Genomic DNA, 27,979 nt, shown 5'->3' with positions numbered 1-27,979 from the left:
AGAAAATATTACACATCAGGAATGTGTAATATTGTGTTGCGTGCGTCTTTAGGGCGCGTGTCATGAATGTAATCGCCTTCAAACACTGTTTTGAAGTAATGCTCGTTTCAAATAAGTATACACATAGAACGTATCTGTCGAATTTCTGAAACTTGTAAACTTTTAATAGTCAAAACCAGGGAGAAGGCAGCGGAGGGTCCTGATGATGTGTGCTCGGTGCTCACTGTCAGACAGGAGAGATTGAGACAGAGATGCACTTCCTCCTTCACTGTTAGAAATACCTATCCATAAGAAACCTCTACTTCAACAAATTCACCACCTTAATACAGAACTTCACTGCCATTAGTGAAACAGAACATATAGTAGGCCTATTAGGAGCGGGACAGACAGCAGCACTTGCTTGGAGATACGTGTGAGCCACAGCCACAGTCTGAGAGACAGCAGGTGTGTGTGTGTGATGTTCACACGTTATAATTTGTAATAATCACACGTTTAATACTTCTAAGATCTTATAATATTATATTACTGTGATGTTTATTTATTATCATTGTTAGTATATTATTTTATTTATTTTATGTTTCTGTCCATGTATAGCTTCGGCAATATTAATTTACAGTCATGCCAATACAGCAAATTTTAAATTGACTTGAATTGACTCAATCTAAAAAAAGCAACGTTTCCTAACTACAGTAGGAAAATCCAGCTGAACTCTGTTAACACAGACTGACTACAGACTACAACCAAAGTCTTTCCTACAACTGACCGACTCGTTGAAACCGAAAACCACCTCTGTCGAACATTTCGACTCGCAGTGATTTGTTTGGTTCCTTTGGCAAAAAAAACGTCTAATGTTCGAAATTTAATCAAATTAAAAATACCAGTTCAAAAGAACCGATTCACAAAAATGAATCGGACGTCCCGTTCCTCCAAGACGACAGAGCGCGCACTTGCTCGCGTCACCACACACACTGCCGGTTTCTCTACGATGTCAGAGTTCAGGACAGGCTGCACTGACAACAACGTGCGTGTGTTGTGAATGTGTATGCCGCAAATGATCATTTACCTCATATAAAAAGGTCAAAAACTCAGCAAGGTAAGTATAACTGATGGTTGTGTCTTTATATAACTACAACTAGATTTGCTGCGCACATGTTTCAAACATATGCTGTCTTGATTTGTGCCAGTTTCCTTTCCATTTTGTAATCATAAGAATTATTCTGATGTTGAAAGCAATTGTTTACTGGATAAGGAGGTAGGTCCTGTTAAACAGTTGTCGTTGTATTAGTATTAACTCACTATCATAAAATTGCACGGTACTACCATGTTTTAGTACTATGGTAATGTCGAGTGTTTTGGACATGTAACATGGTATTTTTGAGATGACTTATTAGTACCAGCATCATGTGAACACCATGATACATCAATATGGAAATCACTCAGTACCATGGAAACACTGGTTAAGTTCTGACACACTTGACTAAATTTATTGTTTATAATCTATTAAACTTTTTGAAGTATACGTGTATTTTCAGGGAAAGCAACCAATAAATGTCCATCATGTATAGGTGTTTAAAAAGCATCCCAGGATGCATGTTGTGCAGTTGAAGTTGACATGATGGCTTTCCCACCTGACTTGTCTTTTATTAGTGATTGCAATCAGATCAATCTAACAAAAACTGCAAAACTGTTTCAGATTTCATCTACCTAAAATGAGAAACCTCAGTCTGCTGCAGCGCTTCAGGTGTGTGGATCTGTCCTCCCCGGGATCCCCACAGTGTTTCACCATCAGGAGCGAGACTGGAACCGTGCTGGTGGCCTCTGAGCTTTCCATCACAGAGTTTGACCCTCGGACTGAAGAGGTTTTTTTTTAGAATAAAAACAAAACGTTTTCTTAGAAGTTTAAATCCCAGTAATGGTGATTTATGATAGTTGTATTGTATGCCCATTTTGTTCCAGGATGATTGTTTCTGGTTTAGGATGTCTAGTACCAAAATAGGTATACATGAATTTTACTGTATTACGTGTTTCTATAGGTTCATAAAGAGGTTTCACTGACGGCAGAGGACTACCTCCCAGAGGATGGCAGTGGGGTTGTGGTGGCCATACAAGATCTGCCAGATCAGGAGTCAGTGTGTGTAGCCACTGGCAGTGGTGATGTCATTCTCTACAACCTCAACACCTGTCAGGTCATCATTAATTTCTTCTAAATGCTTTGATAATTGTATAAAATGATTGCTAAATGATTCTGTGAAATATATATATATGCTCTTGTTGTATTTTTTAATTAACAATATCAAGTTCTCTCTCACAGTTAGAATGTGTTGGCAGTGTGGAAAGCGGTCTAACTGGCATGACGTGGAGCCCAGATCAAGAGTTGGTGACTCTGACCACAGGTCTATATCACTACCAGTGTTATTTTAAAATCCTTGACATGTTTTTTTATAGTTTTTTTTATACTTTGATTTCATTTTTATGTATATATTTTCCATTTTAATTTAAAGTTTTAGTACTTTGTGTTTTTGTCAGTTTTATTAGGTTTGTGTGTGTGTGTATGTATATGTATGTATGTATGTTAATTGTGTATTTATGATTATTTAATATTTTTATTTTATATTACTTATCATTTGAAATTTTTAGGGCATTCAGTTAAACTAAATAGAAAAGAGAAGTGTTGCTAAATTAAATGTTTTTTTTTTTCATTTAACATTTATATTGTTTCAAGTAGCAGATTTTTTTATTTTTTTAGTGGCTTTAGATTAAGTTAACTATAATAACCCTGACACTCAATGTATATCTGTTTAGAGGTGCATAATAGTGCCTTTTCCCTCTTTCTCATTGTGTTTGTTTGTGTCTTATGTTGCAGGTCAGGAGACAATTATCATGATGACCAAGGACTTTGAGCCAATAACTGAGGTTGCGATCAATCAGGATGACTTTGGCGAAGGTATAATTCATAAAAGTCTTCATTTACCTCTTAATATAATGATAATATTTTTTTAAATGACTTGTGTTCTCTGCATATGAGAAGATATCATGTCTGATGGGTGATTTTTTGTATTTATTTATTTTTTTCTGTGCATTAGATAAGTTCATCACAGTTGGTTGGGGGAAGAAGGAGACTCAATTTCATGGCTCTGAGGGCAAGCAAGCCGCCCAGCGGAAATCTGCAGTAAGTTTTTGTTCCATTTAGAATCATTCTGCTTTACCAAATCAACTCGCTGTAGCTAGGAAGTATGATACTGACCTGAGGATCATCAGGGGATCATTGGTTTGAATATGGTCTTTTTCTCACCTAGTTCTTCTCATACACTTTCACAGGAAGTGCAGCCTGCTCTGCCATGGGATGACAGGAAGCCAAGAATCACATGGCGTGGTGATGGGCAGTTCTTTGCAGTCAGCACTGTTTGTCCTCAGACTGGTGAGACTCTCACTTTCTGTTATTGCTATTACATGAAAAGTTGTGACAGTTAATATTGTTCATTATTATTGTAGCTTAAACAGCTGAACATGGCGTTAACAACACCAAGGTCATGTGTTTGGTTGCCATAGAATGCATGAACTGATAAAGTGTGTATCTTGAAAGTTACTTTGCATAAAAGTGTCTGCCAGATGCATTAATGTGAATGGAAAATATAGCAGCTTTTTGTTCCAGGTGCTCGAAAGGTTCGAATCTGGAACCGAGAATGTGTTCTGCAGGCCACCAGCGAGGCTGTTAATGGTCTGGAACAGCCTCTCTGCTGGAAGTAAAATATTCTGAATGTCTTTTTACTTTTTCTTTGACTTCGTGGTTCGTCTGACTGATCTGATGTGAACTGACAAAAATAGATTTTTCTTCTAGACCCTCCGGCAGCCTGATCGCTTCCACACAGCGGCACCCTAACAAACACAGTGTGGTGTTTATGGAAAAGAACGGACTGTTGCATGGAGATTTTAATCTGCCTTTTGGAAAGGAACAGGTCAAGGTAGATCTCATCTACTCTCTATATGTTATTTTCAAAGATCTGAAAGACAAGTCATGGTGCATGAAAAGCTGATGATTTGTGTGTTTTTCTCAGGTAAAGGAGCTGCTGTGGAACAGTGACTCTACTGTTCTGGCTGTTTGGATGGAGGACTTAAAGCCTGGAGAGAACAACCATCCCAACACATACAGTAAGATGCAGATAGAATTGCTTTTCATATTCAGTGATGGGTCCAGTACTGATCAGTGCTGCTTAATTATGGCTGCATGATTAATCAAAATAAACCAAAGCCATTCTGTGTCAAATAAACTAAACTTCGGAAGCTTTTCCAAACTCAGATTTTTGATTTTGTTAATATACATAAATAGTGATGAAAGCCAAAATATTAAATGTCACAGATATATATTTACTGAGTAATCCACTATTATTAGTGGCGGTCAGAATGGCATGTTTGACCTGAGATTTGGAACCAAATTACAGGAGGGTAAAAATGACTTTAGAAAGCTGGCAGCATTATTGTTATCTTTAAATGATATTTAAAGTTACAAGCCTGACGAATTTAGAAAAAGAATATTTATGGTACTCAGACATGTATTTTCTATGCAGTTGAGCTGATAGAATTTTTTTTTGATGCATTTCTAGTTAAAAAATTTAAGGGCACCTATTATGCTCCTTCTTACAAGATGTGTTATTGGTCTTTGGTGTCCTCAGAATGTGTCTGTGAAGTTTCAGAACAAACCATCTTCCCATTTTTGTCATGAAAAGCACTCATCAACAAAAGAGCTTGTAATGAAAAGTGCTTATCAACAAAAGAGCTTGTAATGAAAAGTGCTTATCAACCAAAGCTGTAAGGGCTCCCTGTGGTTTTCAGTCAAACTAAAATTAACTAAACAAACATTTGAAAATGCACAAACAAGACAGCCATAATGCTTTGTTTTAAACATCTGACCTCTTTCTTTCACAGTTCAGCTGTGGACAGTCGGGAATTATCATTGGTATCTGAAGCAAAGCTTGCATTTTGGCAGTGAGCCCCTTAGGGCTCCGGCGTGTGTATGTTGGGATCCGGAGAAGTCCTTGCGCCTCCACCTCCTGACTCGAGGATGGGCCAGCTACACCTATGACTGGGGCTGGAGCACAGAGCGCAGTCATGGCACAGATGGCCATGATAACGCCAATGTGGCAGTGATTGATGGAGGTAGGCTTGACCATTGTCTAATTTATGAATAATTGATTAATCTCTCTACTTTAATAAATTGCAGACAACACGCTGTTTCTCATATCTAGTTTTACATAATTTTTTAGAGTAAATAAGACATTTGAGTACAGTCCAACAATTAAAGGTTTGATCGATTTCAGTGTTTAACTAACGTGTTTTGCAGATAAAGTCCTGCTGACAACTTTCCGCCAGTGTGTGATCCCTCCACCTATGTGTGCTTTTGAACTTCAACTTCCTGTTCCTGTGAACTTGGTCACCTTCCGTTCTCAAGCCCAGAGGACCAATGAGCTCGCTGCACTTACAGCCGATGGACATATTTATGTATATGGACAAGGTAAATCATGTCATCTGAAACTTAATTCAAACATTACATTGTTTAGGATTTCTGACTTAAATCTCCTATATTCAGGTGGTGGAGCTGAAAATGGAGGTGTACCTGGGGTATCTGGCTTTAAAGTCATCTCAGCACCATTAGTCTTAAGAAAGACATACAGGTACAGATGATTTTGAGTTTGACTGTTGATTGTGTTTTATATGGAATGATATTCCGGACATTATTCAAAAGGAATTGCAAATTGTATTTGAAATTGCGTTTTCAATTTGTGGACGCATAAAATGTGACATAATCCAAACGCAAATGCAAATCGCGCATTACCGTTTGCATTTTCGTTTAAACGAACGCACAGTGTCTGCCAAATTTAAAATGCAAATGCAAAGTCCGTTTGCAATTGTGTTTCTCATATCTTACGAGCTATGTGCCTGTCCTATTTAAATAGCAATATTAATTAACACAATTTGCCTTTTCACTTTCTCTGCACTGTGCATGTAAACTGCCAAAACCCAAATGGAATCGCAATTCCTTTTGCATTTGAATTTCCAAAGTCTACACGGAAACCTGTCAATCAAGTGACAGAGGTGGGGCCATTTTATTGGGCGTGTTTGCATTGGGAAGTTGTTATAATCATTAATAATATGGTTTCTTTCTAACAAGATCTTAGGTCTATGCTGTGTTCTGTTAATGCCTGAACTCTTTATTATTTGAAGTCCATTTTTTTTGCCGAAATTTGCCGTCCAGTAATGGCTTTAAAATTATTCCAAATTCATAATGATATACAAACGATAAATAAAGTTTTTGGCGCTCTTTAATGTGGCAGGCGCGATTGCTTTAGCGGCATGTAACCCATTTAATCTTTCGCTTTATTACTATAGTACATAATGAACATGAATTAACATCAAACGGTAGGCTATTTTATAAGAGAGGCTACAGTACAACTTACTGAAATGTCTTGTGTAAATGTTGTCAGCTCTCAGTGTTTCAAATTGCGATACGTGTAAAGCTTGTAAACATTGCAGCATAATATACATTGAGGTCACTTAGAAAAATAACTATAAAGAAGAGGATTTAGCTATATTTATGCGCTACTGCATTTTAATATTTTTTACTTGACCTGCTGTCTACATGATTCAACTCCTATAAAATAGCATTTTACTAATTAAGAAAAACAGACTGAAAATGTGAAAGACATACTCACACACACATACACTAAAATTCTTCACAGAACCATTTTAAAGAACCATCTCTTTCTCAACTTTTTATAATCTAAAGAACCTTCTTTCGCCACAAAGAACCTCATGTGAAACGTAAAGGTTCTTCAGATGTTAAAGGTTCTTTATGAAACCATTCAGACAAAAAAGGTTTTTCTATGGCACTGTGAAAGCACCTTTATTTTTAATAGTGTATGCCAACTTTTACAGGATGCATTGAGGAGAAGCCCAAACTGGCTAAGTGATGTTTATGGTCCATCACATTGGTACAGATAATGGAAAAGACATTTAGTTACAAAACAAGATGGATTAAAATGCTAATAAAGTAAAGAAAAGATGAGACCTCATCACATGACAGTTTTTATTGTAATGTTTAAATGTAAAAAAAAAAAAAAAATAATAATAATAGAATAAATAAAACATGTTTATTCTGTGGCCCTTAAAACGTTTTTTTTTTTTTTTTCTTATAGAAGCTAATGACTCCTTACTCAATTTTTTTGTTTGGAGCCCTGCTTCGTAATCTCAAACTCTATATACAACATGAAAAATACAACAAACAAAAATATATTACATGCAGCAGTCTTTTTTTATGACAAATTTACTGTTTCCACAGTTCTTTTCTGCAAAATCCACTGTTTTCTACTCTCCTTTCCACTGTTTTTGGATTATTTGTGCTAATTTCTTTTCTGTCATTTTCTCATCGGGCTAGCATATCAATTATTACATGTAGGACATATTCTGATGCAGATGTTCTCTCTCAGGGTCACCATGGATCAAGAGGAACCTCTGACCCTGCGCTTGCTGCTGTGGTTGAATGACGATTTGTTTTTGGCTGTGGCTCATGGAAGATACTTGACCCGCCTGCTGAAACTCACCCCATCAGACAACCAGGACCCCAAGGACACGCTGGAGATCAGGTACTGACGCCAAAACAACTAACTCCTCCGGTCTTGTCCACATTTGTATTACGTGTAGCTCACGCAAAGACAGACTGATCTAACGAGCGTAGACATGAGCTCAGGGGCTGGGAATTATAAAAACTTTAGAATTTTTTAAACTTTTATGCAGTTTCTCTTTTTCTTAAAGTCTTGGTGTTGGTCATTTCTCAGGTCAGATGTTCCAGTGGATGGTTTTGTAATCAGCTTGTGTCACAGCCTCAGAAATGGCACTGTGGCACTGCAACTTGATGACGGACAGATCCGGAAAGTTCACACGGGTCAGTCAACTAATTATAACAGGATCTGGCTTCTACGTAGTATCTGTTTCATCCCTTGTCTTGTTTATTTTTCTTCCTAATGCAATTTAAAAATGAATCATTTAATCACACATATAAAGACGTCTGTTAATGCTAGAATTTTCTATACAGACTCTTCAGAGCTCAGTCTAACAGAATGGAAGGATTCTACTAGCAATCCCATTAACTTCCCCCGGCCTTGTGTTCAGACGGCACTATGTACCCTCAGCGGAGAAGTGAATATATAGTCTCCATCTATCACTGCCCTTTATTTCATCATGCTCACGTCAGTTTCAATAAATGCTTCTTATGTATTTGTCTTTTAATAGGAACATTTGATAGGCCTCACAGAGAGATCCCACCTCTACATTGGTGACTCACTGGTAGGTGTGAATACCCCAAAAATGATATAAAAACGATATAAATCGCATTACATTTAGTGTGTTAGTGCCAAAATCCTGGCTGGTATGCTCACTGGAGTGTCTCTTCCGCAGGTGGCCTCCAATATCTCCTCGTTTGTAGTTTATGACGACTTCCTCCTGCTCACCACACACTCTCACATGTGCCACTGTCTCAATCTCAGCACACTCTCTGTCAAAGGTACACATGAATGCATCATGTTACAAAAATATGCTGTTCATTCAAACTTTCTATTCATTAAATAACCCTGAAGAAATGCATCAAAGTTGCAAAGAAAAGCAACAAAACTGTTTTAAACATTGATAGTAAGAAATGTTTTTTGAGCAACAAATCAGCATATTAGAATGATTTCTAAAGGATGATATGACACTAGTTATGTTTCCATCCACCTATTTTAATGCATATATTGGGATATTGCATAGAAAATGCTTGATGGAAATGTAAAGATACACATACATTCAAAAAATGTGCATAAATGGACTTATGCGCTTAATTAAATAGGATAAATGTCTTATCCGGTAAGAAACATGGACATAAATTACGATGGAAACACTTGGAAACACTGAATAAATTCCTTTATACGTGTCTGAAAAGACATGACTTTGCGATGGGACAGCACAGCTGGAACAACCATCAAACCGATCACATTGCACAGCATCTAAAATGCTAGGTTTTTTTTTTCATACTGAAATGCTTGAGCAAAATGCTTTGTTATAATTAACTCCCAGAATTACATTCACAAACCGCAGGTTTCGAAAATAAGATAACATGACCGCTTTTCGTCTGCGTACTCTGAGGCTCGTAAGTTATTGTACACACTATTATTATTGTATTATTGTATATAGTGCCTTCTGCTGCTGCAGCAAGTAATTGTTTTCTTTGTGATATTTAGCACAAGGTAATCAGCGAGTGACAATGTTTTTCTCATTTTTTTAATGGAAACGGTGCTTTATTCTGAAATGTTTTATGTGATATTCCAATTTTGCGCATATGTTTAGTTTGTAACTTTGGATGGAAACAGCTACTGTGCTGAAAGACTGTTGAAAATTAATTACAAGAAAAAGTTAAATTTTTAGATTATTAAAATATATATGTTCCATAATTATAGAAATATGTTGAATTACTTCTATTTCTATATTGGTGTCCTGTGCAGGTCTGCAGTCAGCTCTGAGCTCAGATGCTAATCAGAACGATGAGACTGTACGAAAGGTAGAACGAGGCTCTTGCATCGTTTCTGTGGTTCCCCAGGACACCAGACTCATCCTGCAGGTCAGCTGAACATCTTCATATGATTATGTATTTTTGGATTATGTATTTTAATGATAAATTGATTCGTTTTGTTTTCAGATGCCACGAGGGAATCTGGAAACCATCCATCATCAAGCTCTTGTACTTGCTCAGCTCAGAATGTGGCTTGATGGGTATTTTACATCTAGAAAAACTTGAGACAATGTGACATATACAAAGAGAATACTGACCTTTTTTAAAAGAAAAAAAAGGGGATTCATTTCCCCAAATTATTTTATATTGCATTATATGTTTACTATAAAATGTAAAACATGATACCTGTTGTTTATTTCAGTCTCCGATTTAAAGATGCTTTCGAGTGCATGAGGAAGCTGAGGATTAACCTCAACCTCATTTATGACCACAATCCAACTGTGAGTGACCTCGCTCTGTTGTCATTTACTTTTTTTTTACAGTAACATCTAAACACATTCTTCTACACCATGGGTTGCATTTTTTTCAGAGAATGGCACTAAATAATTAACACCACTCCCATTTACCCCCATCCCATGATTCCTCTCGCAGGCGTTTCTTGCAAACATTGAGATGTTCCTGAAACAGATCGACTCCATCAACTACATCAACCTGTTCCTCACTGAACTCAAGTAAAACGCATTGATTAAATTTTTTTTGATGCCTTTTCCCTTTCATTTGTCTTTCAATAAAAACATGTTTCCATTCTTAGAGAGGAAAACACCACTACAACAATGTACCCATGTCCTTTACGCACTACCTCCAGTTCTGCCTCAGGGAAAGGAGGAAAGAAGGTGGACATCATCTGTGATGCGTTACGGTCAATAATGGAGACTCTGGACCCACAAAAGTCAGTTCCACGTTTATAAATGTTACTTATGTTATGTAAATTGCAGGAAGTATAGTACAGCCCTTCTACTTCCCTCTCCAAATGAGATAAGATTACATTTTACACAGGATATACAGTACAGACCAAAAGTTTGGACACACCTTCTCATTCAAAGAGTTTTCTTTATTTTCATGACTATGAAAATTGTAGATTCACACTGAAGGCATCAAAACTATGAATTAACACATGTGGAATTATATACATAACAAAAAAGTGTGAAACAACTGAAAATATGTCATATTCTAGGTTCTTCAAAGTAGCCACCTTTTGCTTTGATTACTGCTTTGCACACTCTTGGCATTCTCTTGATGAGCTTCAAGAGGTAGTCACCTGAAATGGTCTTCCAACAGTCTTGAAGGAGTTCCCCGAGAGATGCTTAGCACTTGTTGGCCCTTTTGCCTTCTGTCTGCGGTCCAGCTCACCCCTAAACCATCTCGATTGGATTCAGGTCTGGTGACTGGAGGCCAAGTCATCTGGCGCAGCACCCCATCACTCTCCTTCTTGGTCAAATAGCCCTTGATGCCTTCAGTGTGACTCTACAATTTTCATAGTCATGAAAATAAAGAAAACTCTTTGAATGAGAAGGTGTGTCCAAACTTTTGGTCTGTACTGTACATCAAGCCCTGATCTTCCTCCTCTGAGATGCTTTCATCTATACACAGGTATTGTTTATGTATTCTGACATCACACGTGAGAAAAACAACACCAGAACTAGAAATCGCTCTACAGAAGGTCCATGAGTTACGAGGTGAGCCTCGATTCACTCAAGCCCAATAAAAATAAGTTTGATTATGCGTCTGTTACGTGTGTGTGTGTGTGCTTGAATGTTTAGTGAACCCAGCCAGTGGCAGCAGCAGTGTGAGCGCAGAGGAAGCCCTGAAGTATCTTCTCTTCCTCGTTAACGTGAATGAGCTGTATGAACACTCCCTCGGCACCTACGATTTTGACCTAGTGCTCATGGTGGCTGAAAAATCTCAGAAGGTCAGTCAGAAGATTCCAACTCTGATTCATCTTAACTGTTCGTTTTTATAACATTATTATATGATATAATTTTTTTTTAATTATTAAATTAATACAATTAATTTTTTTTAGATATGCGCTGCCATTTCTAATATTTGTATTGCTGTATAATATTATTTTATATTACAAGATAAACAAGTACAATTCAGTAAATACAAAACTACATTTAAAATTTCACATAATCAGCCATTTTGCATATGAAACATATTATAAATGTTGTTCATATAATTAAAATTCAATTTAACAATTTCAGAATTTCAAATACATTTTAGGGGCTAAACATCACGTTATTTGTATTGGGGTCGCTTCAACCCGCGGACATGAAAAAAAAAAACAACCGCAGACTTGGCAACACTGGTTGGCCTTTACTACACAGAGCCGTAGTTCACTGACAATCTACACAAAATAGATCTCAAAATCGGAGGCGATTCTTTGTTGATTTTGAAAGCGATTTTGTGTAGTTTGTCGGTGGACTATGGCTCTGTGTAGTAAATACAGCTCCAGCTGAACCAGTGTTGCCAAGTCTGCGGTTGTTTTTCATGTCCGCGGGTCGAAGCGACAATACCAATAACGTGATGTTTAGCCCCTAAAATGCAAATTTTACCAAGGTAACCCTGCCAAAAAACGTGTATTTTAACCCCGGGACACAATTTTTATCGGGGAACCTATTGGAAATGCGATTGGGCTAGTTTTGGACTAGTTTTGAGAAGCAACTGGGCAGGATTTGTTTTGAAAACCTGGCAACCCTGATCTGAAAGCACATGCTGGAGATGTACTTCTAATCACAGGAGCGCCTTTGCTGACGAGATGCGCATGAAAATTGCATTAAATTTTTTTGCACAGCCCTGAATATAATGTTATGTTATATATTTATTGTTTTACAAATAAAATTTGTATGAAGTTAAAAAATACTATTCAGTAAACATAATACATTTTGTAATTTCACGTATAAGCAGCCATTGCACATATTTGTTTTATTATATTATATTAAAACATTATATTATAAACGAGAAAAAAAATACAATAAATACATAATAAATTCAATTCTTGTTCACATATAAGCAGCCATTTTACATATTTGTATTACTATAATATGTTGTATTATTATTATTATATATTATTTTTTATTGCAATTACATTATTTTATATTCTAAAAGGAATGTACAACACATTGAAAATAGAAACTGGCCAATAGTCGACAGAGATTGCATTATAACACTACAACAGGCGTTTCCCGTGTACACCGCTTTTTCTGATCTGAGATTGATCTAGTTCTAGCACACGTCTGTTGTAGACACTGTTTAGCACTGGTTTATAGTTTGTTTTTTTTTTTTCCTCAAACATGTAGGACCCTAAAGAGTACCTGCCATTTCTGAACATGCTGAAGACCCTGGAGCCGAACTACCAGCGCTACACCATCGATAAACACCTCAAGAGATACAGGAAGGCCTTACATCACCTCAGCAAGTGTGGTGAGAGCCTTGTTGGACATCCATGAGCAATCTGACAGCAAATCTTCTGTTTTTTTTTCACTCCCTTCCACCGTCTGTATCCCTGTTTGGTTCTCCTGTTCTGCTTCATGTTTTTCAGGTGAAGAACATTTCACAGAATTGTTAAACTTGGTGAAGGAGCAGATAATGTACAGTGATGCTCTTGAGCTCTATTTTTCAAACAGTGAGCAGTACAAGGCAAGTTTTATTTGATTAAATCCTACCTAAAAGGCCACAGCAGAATTGACATAAATATTTAGCTTGTGTGGTAATGTTTTAACTGTAGCAGTGATGACATGATCTTGACCCTTGACCCCTGTGACGTCATCAGACCCTGAGCGTGGCCTATGCAGAGCATCTAGTGGAGCAGCAGCAGGCGGAGCAGGCGGGACTGTTGCTGTGGAGATGTGGGGAGAACGCCCGTGCCCTGCAGGCCTTCATCAGCTGTACGAGCTGGAGAAACGCCCTCGCTGTGGCCACACACATCCCATTACCACCTGAACAGCTGGCACTGCTTGCCCGAGACCTGGCAGGTGGAGATCTGTCATGTATGCATGTTTCCTACTGAGATTATGAATATCCGTAAGCCATGTTGAATGTCTGATGTTTTCAGAGAAACTTCTGGAGGCCAGGAGGCACAAGCATGCCGCCCTGTGTTTGGAGCAGTATGCTAAGGTAGAGTGTATGTTTCATAGTCATCATTGTTTCCAAGACTGTGGTCTGCTGTGTCATGTGCTCATACCTGTCTGTTGGTAGGATTGTGAGGAGGCCATCTCTGCTCTGATACAGGGAGCTGCATGGGAAGAAGCACTCCGATTGGTGAACCTCTTTTTTCATCTCTTTCCTCCTTTTTACTATATGTATATACCCATACATACACACACACACACACACACACACGCATGCATGCATGCATACATACATATATACATACAGGGTTTCAACACTGATAATTCAGCTTTGCATCACAGTAATAAATTACATTTTAAAGTGGTTATTTATTTATTTTAAGTTATAATATTTTACTATTTCAGTTTTTGCTGTATTTTTTATCAAGCAAATTAAATCTTGGTGAGCATAAGATACTTAAAACTATCTATCTATCTATCTATCTATCTATCTATGTATATATATACACCGTATTTTTCGGACTAAAAGTCGCACCTGAGTATAAGTTGCATCAGTCCAAAAATACGTCATGATGAGGAAAAAAACATATATAAGTCGCACTGGACTATAAGTCGCATTTATTTAGAACCAAGAACCAAGAGAAACATTACCGTTTACAGCCGCGAGAGGGCGCTCTATGTTTTCAGTGTTAGAGCTGTAATCGGGCCATAAAAGTTAGGCCCGACAGGACCCGAGCCCGACAGGTTTCGGCCCAAGCCCGACAAGTACATTTTGATTGACAGCTTTTTAAAAGCCCGAACCCATTTACAGCCCGACATTATTCAAATGTGCGCACACACAAGCTCTTTTGCCTTTTGTCAAGAATGAGTCATTTATACACGTTTTAACATAATTTATTCATAACTAACGTAGACTAGGCCACTTAGAAGTTGGAATAAAGAAGTCCTCTGTAACATCGTAACATCTCAGCACTCTAAATAGACATAGGCTCATTTAGCCTATAAATAGACCAACACACCAATAAAAACAAGTCTTTTTTTTTAACAAATTAAATTGAGATAAATGTAAAATTAAGATGGTTATTTGGCAATAACGAAATTAAGATTTGCTTCGCCACTAGCAGCTGATGTTTAATAGAAGAATAATGCCAAGCGTTAATAATAATGCATTAGCATAAATACCCTGTCCACATTATGCATTTAAGACTCAATGAATATTTATCATTTGAAAAAACCTTTACTCACAGAGATTAGGCTAAGCCCACATGTTTTTGTGGAGGAAAATTATTGAATCCAGTGTAGATGGCTTCAGCGCGTAACTGCGCTCACTGATGGTGCGTCATTATTCACTCATTATTCTCATTATAAACATGGTCAAAACTTTTCCACAACTCAGACTTTGCTTTAGTTGCTGGTGCAACCAAAACGTAATCGTTACACCTACTCAGCATCCATTTTCGCATCTTTCTCGCGCTAATCGAAACACATCACATGACTGCTCGTTTACCTCGCATACCGGAGCGCAAGCCCGAGTCCAACCCGAGCCCGCGTAAGATGATATAAATTAAGCCCGAACCCGTCGGGTCCCATCGGGTCCTGTCAGGTTCGGGCAAAGATCTTCAGCTCTATTCAGTGTAGACTACAGTCGTGGCCAAAGGTTTTGAGAATTACATAAATATTGGAAATTGGAAAAGTTGCTGCTTAAGTTTTTATAATAGCAATTTGCATATACTCCAGAATGTTATGAAGAGTGATCAGATGAATTGCATAGTCCTTCTTTGCCATGAAAATTAACTTAATCCCAAAAAAACCTTTCCACTACATTTCATTGCTGTCATTAAAGGACCTGCTGAGATCATTTCAGTAATCGTCTTGTTAACTCAGGTGAGAATGTTGACGAGCACAAGGCTGGAGATCATTATGTCAGGATGATTGGGTTAGAATGGCAGACTTGACATGTTAAAAGGAGGGTGATGCTTGAAATCATTGTTCTTCCATTGTTAACCATGGTGACCTGCAAAGAAACGCGTGCAGCCATCATCAGAAATGGCAGCAGGCAGGTGTGAGCGCATCTGCACGCACAGTGAGGCCAAGACTTTTGGAAGATGGCCTGGTGTCAAGAAGGGCAGCAAAGAAGCCACTTCTATCCAAAAAAAACATCAGGGACAGATTGATCTTCTGCAGAAAGTATAGTGAATGGACTGCTGAGGACTGGGGCAAAGTCATATTCTCAGATGAAGCCCCTTTCCGATTGTTTGGGGCATCTGGAAAAAGGCTTGTCCGGGGAAGAAAAGGTAAGCGCTACCATCAGTCCTGTGTCATGCCAACGGTAAAGCATCCTGACACCATTCATGTGTGGGGTTGCTTCTCATCCAAGGGAGTGGGCTCACTCACAATCCTGCCCAAAAACACAGCCATGAATAAAGAATGGTACCAAAACACCCTCCAACAGCAACTTCTTCCAACAATCCAACATGAGAACTTGTGGTCAATCCTCAAGAGGCGGGTGGACAAACAAAAACCCACTAATTCTGACAAACTCCAAGAAGTGATTATGAAAGAATGGGTTGCTATCAGTCAGGATTTGGCCCAGAAGTTGATTGAGAGCATGCCCAGTGGAATTGCAGAGGTCCTGAAAAAGAAGGGCCAACACTGCAAATACTGACTCTTTGCATAAATGTCATGTAATTGTCGATAAAAGCCTTTGAAACGTATTAAGTGCTTGTAATTATATTTCAGTACATCACAGAAACAACTGAAACAAAGATCTAAAAGCAGTTTAGCAGCAAACTTTTTGAAAACTAATATTTATGTCATTCTCAAAACTTCTGGCCACGACTGTACAGGAGCACTGAGCAGCATAGAGCGTCCTCTTGCAGCTGTAGACGGTAATGTTTTCTCTTGGTTCATTTCTCTTAGTTCATTTCTCTTGGTTCATGTCAAATTAATTTGGATAAATAAGTCGCACCTGACTATAATTCGTAGGACCATATATAAAATTATTTTTTGTTTTTTTGTTTTATCAATAGCTATATAAAAACTTAAATTTATTTTATTTCTTGTTTCAGATTTATTTGTACAACAGACAGGATATCATTGAGACTGATCTGAAGTCTGCTCTTCTAGATGGTAAACCATCATATATATATTTTTTTTCATTGACCTGTTAATGTTCTATTTATTTTGTACTGTATCTTAATTGTATAATTGGTTTCCTGTAGCTCACAGTAATCAGACATCTTTCCTGGAGTCCCAGAAGGCTTTGTTTTTTCGTCATAAAAACCGCCTTGCTGTGGTCCGAGAACTCAAAGCCAAGGCCAGACTGGAGTTATTTGGTACACAGGAAATATTACTCAGTTCCATTTATATTATTAGCTTTTCAGAAGACACTGGGTGTGTCCTTTTTGAATAAATATAGCATTTTTTAGTACACTTTTGGTTTTAATCTATTTCCCGTTGCTCACTGACAACCTCTTGGTGTTTCAGACGAGGATGGCCCTGACTGTGCGGATGCTGAGCTCTACTCGGAGGCCAGCAGTGTCTTGACCGGCAGCCATCTTGGCTCAAAATACTCCCGCAGCAACTCTCGCATTTCATCGTGAGTGACATCTTTTCTTAGACAAATTTACAAACACTAAGGATGCACTGAATGATGGGCAGCCGAAATTGTTTGTCCAAAAATAGCAAAAGAAGTATAATAACCATAAAAGACCGAATAAATTGTACCGAACAATGATGTGACGTGATCAAATAGAGGCGTGCACTAATGCAGCAAACATGTTGGCAGTGAGGAAGCATTTAAAATTGTCCAAGAAAGACAGAAAAATCATTACAAACACCGACAGCGAATGTCACCCATGAGAAGAGGAAGGGGTGATCATGGCTGATTACTGGATGATGATTGATATAGTAAACAAACTGCAGAACGTTATGTTTTCTAATACATGCACAAATTGCATGTATACAAACAGAGCTGCGTGAGCTCACAGCACCAGGGTTCAAAGTCCAAAGCACGAGGAAAATCTTTGCTGAAACTGTAACTCAGTAACATTTTTATGTATTTCTAAAATAAAATAAGAACAGTTCTATTAATACATTTATTATAACACAGTTATCAATTTGGTATTTGTAAACTAATGTTTTCCCATGTTTTAAAAGAAGCCTCTGCTCAGCAAGGATGAATTTATTTGTACAGTAAAAAAAATACATTATTAATTCAAGAAGGAGGTCTCAAAAATGGCCTAAAATATTTTAAACTAACTTGTTAATTTAAAGTTAAATTGTGCTTTGTTGGTATAGTGTCTGCTAGAATGTTAAAATATTTTTAAATTGTCATTTTGTAAATGATTTTTTTTTTTTAAACCTAGACAAAACAGTAAAAAGCATATTTTGGCTACTCCGTTTATGCAATGGTGAAAAAATTGGCGAAAAAAATGTGAAAAGCTATGTTCAGTGTTTGGCCCAGTGTTTCGTTGTCTTAGGCCTCGGCCAAGAATTTTCATTTTGGTGCATCCCTAACAAACACTTCACTGTTTCAGTGTCTTGTAACCTGTCAGCAGCTCAAATGTGAAGGTTGAAGTTTGCTAACTGATCTGCAGGAGGTCATCTAAGAATCGTAGGAAAGCAGAGGGAAAGAAACACAGTCTGAAGGAGGGAAGCCCATTCGAGGACATCGCCCTCCTGAACGCACTTACTCAAATCATCACCATTGTTGATAAGATGAGAGGTGAGCTGAGGACACAACAGAAACACGAAAACATGTAATACTAATTTAAATCTGAATATATGCATGTAAATTGCAATTATAAGATGGAGAGAATGGATATTTGATGAATAAATATGGACATATTTCAATTGAATCAGACATCAAAAAATGTGCATCTAAGAGTTTATGTTTGGCATAGTTTGGACTCCACAGTATTGACATGAATCTGATCAGTTTCCTTATGTAGCTGTATGTACAACATGAGCTTCACTCTGATGATTTTTGTTGTCTGATCCTGCAGAGGAGGTTCACAGCCTGCTGAAGGCTCTGGTGCTCTTCCAGTTTGACGGTGCAGCCAGCAGCCTGCAGAGAGACTATGGTGAGCTGCTCCAGCTCATGGAAACCGCTCTTCCAGAGATCTGGACTGACAACCAGCAGCAGGGCCAAACCCCAGTGAGTCACACAAAGGCTCCCACTGACTGTTCCAGTGCATTTAGGGTTGTTTTTGTTTTAAAGTTGAATATACTTTTAATGTAGAACTTGAGATGAATTGAACCGATATTCAGATTTTTAAACATTTATATTATTATTACGGTTTGATTTTCAAATATATTTTCCATTTTGGCCAAGGTGTTTTATAATTTAGGTTTACATGATCATTTTTCTTTTTTTTTTTTGCTCCGGGAAATATCTAGGGTCAAAACTTTTTTTTTACTCTATAATTTAATGCCTTTGTTCTTGTTTATTTTGCTTACAATTAAATGTTGCAACGGTCTAACCTCTTTCTTTTTGAAAAAACAAATTCATAACATTTCTATGAATTCTAAGACAGTAAATTATTCATATTTAAATTCTTGAATTATTCAGCTCACAGGTCCAAACTCAACAGCCAATAGCATTATGGCATCATTTCAGCAGCAGAGACCCGCTGTGCCTCAGCAAGGTGAGTACTTTCAGTGAGGCTCTTTTCATTCATGGGATTCTTTGTGAATTTCCAATGACCCTGTTCACTTCTCAGACACAGAAGCCCTGTCTGCTCCCAAGATGAGGATCGCTGTCAAGTGGAAACTCAGCATACTCAAATAGTTTGCATGTGTCTCTAGGCTTTTTTTTAAACTTAATTTTGTGGTCATTTTATGCAAATGAAATGTATTTTTATTTTAATGGGAAATTATAAAATAATTAAATAATAAATTACATCTTGTCTTCTGAGTTTTTTTTGTTCATAGCTGTAGTTTACAATCATATTTAGTCTGAAACTACAGTAAAGTGAAGAATGTGTGACTCTAGGTTTTATGGTAGGTTCTTGTTAAATCCCATAATCCAAACCAACCCATGTTCCATTTTTTTTTTTTTTACTTATCCAATTAATATCTGCAGATTAATATACAGATTAATCTCATAATTTGCAGTGTAGGGGCCTGCCACTGCTGAATGACTCATTTAATTCCTATAAATTTAAAATAAAAATTCATCAATTATTTTTCAATTAATATTAAAATACTATTCAATTTGAACTTTGATTACAAATTTTAAATTTGGGTTGATTAATTGATTACAGAAATCCAAATTTAGTTTTTTATTAAAACCTCTAGCTTTTCAATGTGCAAGACACAACTTGTGGTCAAATGCTTTAATTATGAGACAAAGGAAGAGAATGACAAGAAAAAATTATCTAATGTTGAATCAAAAGAACAAAACTTGTTGTTACTATAAATTACAGACGCTTCCATTTGAAAAACTTATCCACTGCATTAAAAAAACAGGTATGTACAAAAGGGTTAAAAAAAAAAGTAGGCAACGTATTCTAATTGTGTTCTACTTCCCGCCCCAACCGATCCAAATCCCCACATTACATCACATCTGCGTGGTTACGGTTTCCAGAGTTTGAGAAGCCCATCCTCACTGTATGTGGAGATCAAATTCTGGTGTGGGTGGTGGGCAATACCAATCACATCCTTCTCATGAACCTGTAGGGAAAAAAAATTGCATTTGTTTTAGTACATAAAAAAAAATACACATACATAATTGATATTTTTCACATCCCAATTTAGTGACCACATCAAATTCAATATAAAAATGTGATTTCGTATACACAGAAACCATAATATATTTACAATATACTATTGTTACACAATGACATTTGTTTCTCAAATTATGTGAAAATGTATTTAGTCTTTTTTTTTTAAAACCAAACTTAAAGCAACATTAAGCTTTTGCGCAAAAATACAAACATTTGTACATGCTGATTTAATAAAAACTAGTAAATGAAGGGAGAGATGGATGGAGGAGGCTTACGGTCAGGGTTCTCTCTAGTTTGCCTGTGACTGTGCTGAAACAGTAAAGCACAAAGTCCTCGCCGACACAGTAGATCCACTCGCCACGTGGAGACAGAGAGCAGCATACAAAATCACCACCCTCTCTCTTTCCAGAGCTGAAACTCCTCACAATCTGCAACAGGAACAAGAGATCCATAAACAATAACCCAAATCATTGCAATATTCTCATCTTTTACATTAACAACACACTTGACCTTCTCACCTGGCCCTGCATGTTCATGATTACAACAGTGTTGGATCGGTTACACACAACAAAATGCTCAGGGTTTTTAGGAAGCAGGATCACGTTGTTGACAGTGATGTCTGTTCCCGCAGACGTGCCCAAAGATTTGAAGGTGTTGGTGCATTCTGTGGTCTTCACGTTCCAGATCTGGGAGAAAGATGATGTCAAACCGAAACACAGGTTACATTTTATGTGCCTTTCCTTGAGAGAGTCGAGATAATGCATTAACATCTGTACCTTCACAGTTCCATCAGATGAGGCACTAATGATGTGATGACCATCAGGAGTGAGTGTGGCATCATTCACAAATGAAGAATGACCTCTGAACTCCTTCAAAGACTTGCCTGATTTTAACCCATGTATCCTGGGGCAAAAAAATCAAGCATAAGTGAATTGTGCTGTGGTTTTTGTGGACGCTGAAGACAGTGAAAAGAGACGCTCACCTAATGGTCTGATCGAAGGATGCAGAGAGAATCTGACTGCTGTCTTTACTGAAGCTGATACAGGTGACACCTTTACTGTGAGCACGCTCGTAGCGCCTCAGACACTGGCCACTCTGGATCTTCCACACCTGGAAAAAAAAAAGAAAGACCCATCCAGCATTAAAAATAACCAATAAATCAGCCTCCCTACTGTAGAAAAGTGCAAGCAACCCTATGATCTGCCATTCAAACAGAACTGTGTTTGCATCTTTTTTATTTTTATTATACAATATTTTAAAATATTACTTATTTTAATAGGTTCCTTTCATACAAAATAAAATATAAATTATATTATTTGTAGTTTTATCTAAAACAAATAAAAAGAATACAAACTGTATGGACATGTTTAAACGAAATGGGTAATATATGACAAAAACTTACATGAAAATGAAAACAAAAATATTAAAATAAAAACAAATTCAAAATATTATTAAAAACTATTAATAATAAAATACAAATATGAATAATAATGTTGTTAATACAAAATAATATAAAAATTAATCGCATCCAAAATAAACGTTTTCTTTTACTTCTATACGTCTATATAGCATATAAATGCATATTTATTATGTATATATAAATGCACACACATGCATGTAAATATTTAAGAAAAATGTTATATATGTTTACATAAGAAATACAAATAAATACATGTGTGTACATTTATATATGCATAATAAATATACACAGTAAACAAATATATATTAAGTAAACAAAAACATTTATCCTTTCAGATTTATATCTGATGGATAAGATTTTCTACGTTTTAATACAAAATAAGAAATAATAATCAGAAATTAAGATATGATGACATGGCATGTCATCATGGCATGCCAAATTAAAGAACTTCAAGGGCCTGTTTTGGGCATCTCTGTGTTAAACAAATGATCAATGAACACTGAAGGTTTTAATCATTTGTCCAATTTTAATATAGTGTGTATGAGACCTTAATCTTGCCATCCTGGGCTCCTGTGGCCATCATCTCTGTGTCCCGACTGAAAGACATGCACAGCACTGCGTCATCCATCATCATGAAGTTATCCTGAGCCTGATACTTCAGATCCTGTCCAAGACACACAATCCATGAATAAACGTGCATAAACGATATGTAAACTACAAATGCAGATTCACGGACCTTTCTGATTTTTCCAGTAGTGAAGTTCCATACTTCAATAAATCCATCCACAGATCCAGTAACCAGATACTGGCCATCAGGAGAGAAGCGTGAGCACTCGACGTGAGACTTCTGACCAAACTACAATGTGAAAAGCACACACTGAGGTGAGTACCAAATCTCCACTGTATCTTAAGTTCCTGTGGAGGACAGATGCTGGTCCTGTACCTTGATGTGTCTGGCCAGCTGAGTGGGGAAGCGCTCCTCCTCGACGTCTTTCACAGCTGCTTTACCTCTGAACAAATCGATGGTCATACCAGGAGGCAGAAGACCTTGATGCTGCTGCCACTTCAGAGACTTTAAAAACAGAGGCAGACCATCAACTACAGTAATGTGAACTATTCCTCCAGTGTAATTCTGAGACCAGGGTACAATGTCTAATGCATAACTGTTGCAAGGGCAGTTTAACTCACCTGTCCAAGCAGAGCCATCAGACGTGACGGTGGTACCACACTGACCTCACCTGCAAGAGCCTGAGCTATAGCTGCTCTACGCTTCTCCTTACTGCTGCCATCAGGATAGGCCTAAAAACAGATAGATCAGCTCAGAATTCATCCACACTGGCAATGAAACTGTTTGTAAAAGTCCAAGTAGATATACACAAACCAATGTTTTCTATAAATTACCATGATAAAAGTTAAAATGATGCACCATTATTTTGGCAATCAAACTAAAATCAAAATAATGTAATCTTATTGAAACACAAAATGTTGCCACTGGATGGACAGATGATTACAGCGTTTGACTAGATTTGTAATGATATGCAGAAGAGAAAACATTAATAGGACAGCACACCAAAAAAATAAATTCTGTCATCATGTATGCTCTCATGTCGTTTCAAAAGTACAAATTTTTATTCTGAGGAAAAATGGGATGATGCTCTTAATTTTGCTTTCTAAGTGCACCAGGTCAATGCATTTAACTTTAAAATGTAAAAAAAAAAAAAAAAAAGAATAGAAAAAAGATATAGTCTCACAAAACCTTTTAGGAAACACTGCAAGAACTATTAGATAAATGTATTTCTATTTCATATGCAATATGTTTAAATATGTAAAAAAAAAAAGTTGCTGGGTTTTCAAAAAAGTACATTGTTTCAGATCCCTCACCTCTCTGGGGTCAAAGTAAGAGCGTGCTAGAAGATTCTCCAGGTGGATGTATCGCTCAGGTTGGGTTTGTTTCAGCATGATCATGGGGTCAGTCTGCCTCAACAAAGATCTGGCAGCTCCCAGCTCTCGCAGCTCAATCAACTCAAGAACAACCTGCAAAAAATTCACAGCTCAATCAGTATTCAAAATGAGCCACACCATAATAACCGACATAAAAATCCTGATTTGATCTGCCTCTCACCTGCTCGTAAAGGTCAACGAGGGTCTTGTCGGGGAGTTTGAGGGACTGTATTGCCTGAAGCACAGTGTCCCAATGACCGCTGTTGATATCTGCCACAAAACTCTCAATACTGTCTACTGTGTTTAGAGACACTGTCGTCTCCTCCTGGAGCGTTGCTAAAGTCTTCTGCAAGTTGTTTTCCTTCAGGTACTGCATGATCAGACGAATAACGCTGGAAAAACATGAGGAGAGAAGACATTGTAGTACTCTGCAAGACTGGAGAGCAAATATATTAAAAGAAGTTTAATAAAATAATATAGTGTCTATATGGTTATGAGCATTGCTTACAAATTGATGTGTGAAAACGAATAAATAAAACAATAATGTCTAGAAATCTTCTTGTATTGTGATAAAGCACACATTCGACATCCACAATTCACAAAATGGTTCTTCTAAAAACATGTCTTTGAAAAATCGCGAGCTGTCTTTGCTACTAAAACCAGGCAAAGCACCAACCAGGCTGATCTTCAATACATCAAATACAAAAAGTATAAAAGACATCAACTTTATTTAATATTTATGCTGTGCAAAACAAGCTCCTGATGATGCTAACGCAGTTAGCTAGAAAAAAACCAACGTTAGCTGACCGCTAAAAACAGCCTGTAAAGATTATGTGCTCGTTTAAATACACAATTATGCATGCATGTGATGTTTGGAAACACCCAATTTAATGTACTTACTCTGCTGACTCTATTTCAATAGACATTTTGGAAAATGATAATGATGTGCAGTGAGACGCTGAAGACACACCGCGACAGGAACAACACGCGCGTCTTCTTCTACGGCCCTGAATACATCTGACCTGAACACAACAGCGATAACTAGCGGCTACAACCAAAACCCTCACCAGTTATTCTGCAGACAATCACCATTTGCATTGAAGTAATCCAAATTATAATACAACTCAATTTTATATTTGCCAACGTTAATCTGATAATGGTAAATATATGATTTTTTGTACTATTCAGTTAAACAAAGCAGTATTTTAACACCACAAGAGATTATGATTTTATATATGATTTTATTATTATTATTTTAAATAAAATAAGAATAAAATGTAAAAACAAAAATATATTATTTCATGTAAAAATATAAAAAACATTAATATTAATATATCATAAACCTAAATTATAAGACTTAATAAAATTGACTTAATAAAATCACTCACACACACACACACACACACACACACACACACACACACACACACACACACACACACACACACACTATATCCCCCGGTTTCACAGACAAGGCTTAAGCCTAGTCCTAGACTAAAATGCAAGTCTGAGTTGTTTCAAATGAAAGAAACTTGTACTGATTGATCTTAAAATATATCAGTGCCTTTGTTTTGTCTCAAGATGCACAACAGTAATGTTTTTTTCTAAGGCATGTTTAAAAAAATTACTTAAATGTCCTAATTGAACTATGGCTATATGTGGTTAATACGATGATGTCTCATTAATCCTATTCATGCCATTTAATCTTTCCTCCAAGCTCATCTAAATTAGTCTGGAGTAAGAGTCCTCTATCTGAACACGGGCTGTAACGATCATAAGCACTTGAAAAATCCTGCTGTGATTGCATGTTTTGTATTCTAGGCTCTGTCTAGGGCCGGTGTGCCATTATCATCATCAACTCCACGCATCGCTTCTGCTTGTTCACGTAATTAGCTGCAGTTTCGCGTTTGTCTGTAGGGGGCGCCAAAAGACGCCTTTATTCCAGCGCGCCCTGCGACTGAAGGTCTCTCAAGGTTAAAGCGTTTATTGCTGATTCAGCCTCACATGCTGGTCTTTTATGAGGGCACAATGCCATGGGCATTTAACTGCCCAGAAAAAGCAGCTCACTGCTGCAAATCTAATTGCCCACCACGAAATAACACTTACTTTCCCATCCTTATTAATGTGCCAAATCTGGGCCTACCACAGAAAACAGACCTGTGTGATTTGCACCCAAGCGTGCATTTGTTCTTTTCGTGATTAAAATAAAATGCTTGCCATTAAACATCGGGACTAAAAGTAACAGGGCTGTGACATTTTGAAAATAGGGACAATACCTCATACCTGTTTTGAGTTTAATATGAACTAGTCAATATGAGGTGTCAAATAGATTGAGAGCTACAGCGGGCAGTTTTTATTATGAACCAGCACACATTATAACTCCAGAGGTATTTTTTCTAGCTAATATATTATTCTGGACTTATGAGCCTGTTCATCATTGGTAACAGTCCCACCACTCACATCCTGAGAAAAGAGAACATACTCTAATATCATTTAAAGCCTGTTGCCAAGTGTATTATTTTCATGGTTCATCTGAAAGAAAAAGGAACATTAAATGTTCATTTGTAACTAAGGAAACTTGTATCCATCAAGAAATAAAGAATTAAGAAAGGTTTTATATCTCACAATTCAAATTTAAAAATAGTGAGATAGATAGTTTGAAAAATAGTTTGTATAGCCTGAAGCTATAAATCTAATAAATATCTTAATTTAGAACATAATTTAGAATTGGATTTTGTAAGCGTTTGATAAAGCAGCTGTCTTATTGCACAAAGAAAGAGAGAGAGTGTTGATCAACTATAAGCAGTTTTTTGTTATCTACACACCTACAAAAAAGCCTAAAGTGCTGATATGCTTTGCTTATACTTGGATCATTGTTTCGAGTGCTATTATTGTTTAAAAGGAGGCCATATGTGAAGCTAAAGTGTCTGTGTGTTTGATCATTTTTTGCAAGCTGATCTCTGCACTTATAATTTACTGCACCATACTGTGGAGGTTTAATGCTTGAAAAAATCTTTTTACATGATAAATGCTCTTCATGCCACAGCACTAGAATTTTCGATTCTGAATCTGGCTGACAAACCTTCTAGGGTAATATGCATTATAATTAATTACTAATTTAATGATTATAGGTTTCAGTGATTTAAATACTAATAACAAAGTCCTAAATGATAAGGTATTCCATACATATGCTGATATGTTGATGTTTGCTGACCTCACAGATTGTTACAAATATCAGATTTCACAGTGGGCCTTTACAGAAAGCAGTATAACTTTTCTCAGCCAATAAGAAAGAAATCAGAGATTGCACCTCAATTCTTCAAGATAAACAGGCAATAGATTGAATATTTTCACACTGCAAAAAATATTTTATCATTCAGTATTAGAAGAATATTCTAATATTCTTAAACCAAGATACATCTACTTGAGAAGGAAAATGACTCAGCATAATAATTCTTGTTTTCTGAAATGGGGAAAATAAACTTAATTCAAAGGGAAAACAAGGTTGTTGTTTTTTTACCCAATTGACAGATACTATTTTTTTTTAAAAGGAATAATTCACCTCAAAGGATGAGTTTGTTTCTTTATTGGAACAGGTTTGGAGAAAAGTAGCATTACACCATTTGCTCACCCTCCTCTGAAGTGAATGGGTGCCGTCAGAATGAGAGCCCAAACAGCTGATAAAAACATCACAATTATCCATGCAACATGATCCATTAACATCTTGTTGAAAAGTTGTCTTTGTAAGGAACAAATATATAAACTTTTTTTTTTTTTTTTGCAACCACCACTGAGGGCTGTGCTAGTGGTTTGATTACATGTAATTGAATCTGTCCACCAATTATGTCTGCAACACTTACACCTCTGCCATGGATATTGAGTTAGTCATAGACCCTTGCCAGTACAGTGAGGCACTGTTTATTCCATTTATGTTATTATTATGGGAAATGTAATATCCAACGTAAATGCATCAAGCATTTAGAAACTCTAAAAGTCAGAATTTGAAAACTAACTGAAAGAGAGAGAGAGAGGGTGAAAGTGTGTTTTAAGCGTTGATAATTGTCCTACTTAAGAGTAGCAGACTGGAAGAAACACATTTTAAAGATCCATAAATTATCTGATGTCTTCTGGTTTCAATATACTGTACAATCAGAGGTGTTGCCTTTTACAAGGAGCCTATTGATTTTCTTGAGTCTTTCACATCGCACAAGCAGAAAGATGTTGATAA

At 36.9% G+C, this 27,979-nt stretch overlaps 2 protein-coding genes across 2 annotated transcripts; one reads left to right on the top strand and one right to left on the bottom strand.

Annotated features, from left to right (window-relative positions):
• Positions 1–1,697: 1,697 nt before the first annotated feature.
• Positions 1,698–19,560, top strand: LOC132109780 (elongator complex protein 1-like). The gene is made up of 36 exons (XM_059516119.1): positions 1,698–1,859; positions 2,034–2,186; positions 2,312–2,393; positions 2,864–2,944; positions 3,084–3,169; positions 3,319–3,418; positions 3,653–3,743; positions 3,839–3,962; positions 4,056–4,149; positions 4,924–5,154; positions 5,339–5,509; positions 5,585–5,669; positions 7,482–7,637; positions 7,830–7,936; positions 8,087–8,190; positions 8,284–8,337; positions 8,449–8,554; positions 9,528–9,643; positions 9,722–9,795; positions 9,957–10,035; positions 10,187–10,266; positions 10,347–10,484; positions 11,186–11,271; positions 11,356–11,504; positions 12,892–13,015; positions 13,134–13,231; positions 13,365–13,566; positions 13,647–13,708; positions 13,790–13,852; positions 16,731–16,791; positions 16,884–16,997; positions 17,149–17,260; positions 18,261–18,388; positions 18,669–18,820; positions 19,235–19,310; positions 19,386–19,560. The coding sequence occupies exons 1-36, from the start codon at positions 1,710–1,712 to the stop codon at positions 19,451–19,453; spliced, it is 3,957 nt and encodes a 1,318-aa protein (XP_059372102.1). The 5' UTR covers positions 1,698–1,709; the 3' UTR covers positions 19,454–19,560.
• Positions 19,561–19,985: 425 nt separating this feature from the next.
• On the bottom strand, positions 19,986–24,807 carry LOC132109781 (WD40 repeat-containing protein SMU1-like). The gene is made up of 12 exons (XM_059516120.1): positions 24,652–24,807; positions 23,933–24,143; positions 23,692–23,844; positions 22,999–23,109; positions 22,754–22,882; positions 22,547–22,666; positions 22,358–22,474; positions 21,373–21,500; positions 21,167–21,293; positions 20,909–21,076; positions 20,666–20,818; positions 19,986–20,337 (listed from the first exon to the last, which is right to left on the bottom strand). Exons 1-12 carry the CDS (start codon positions 24,675–24,677, stop codon positions 20,239–20,241), a joined length of 1,542 nt encoding a protein of 513 aa, XP_059372103.1. The 5' UTR covers positions 24,678–24,807; the 3' UTR covers positions 19,986–20,238.
• Positions 24,808–27,979: the final 3,172 nt, after the last annotated feature.

This window comes from Carassius carassius, chromosome 29, assembly GCF_963082965.1.
Source record: "Carassius carassius chromosome 29, fCarCar2.1, whole genome shotgun sequence".
Lineage (NCBI taxonomy): Eukaryota > Metazoa > Chordata > Actinopteri > Cypriniformes > Cyprinidae > Carassius > Carassius carassius.
Note: the sequence above shows the minus strand (reverse complement) of the source record. Positions and strands in the feature narration are given on the sequence as shown.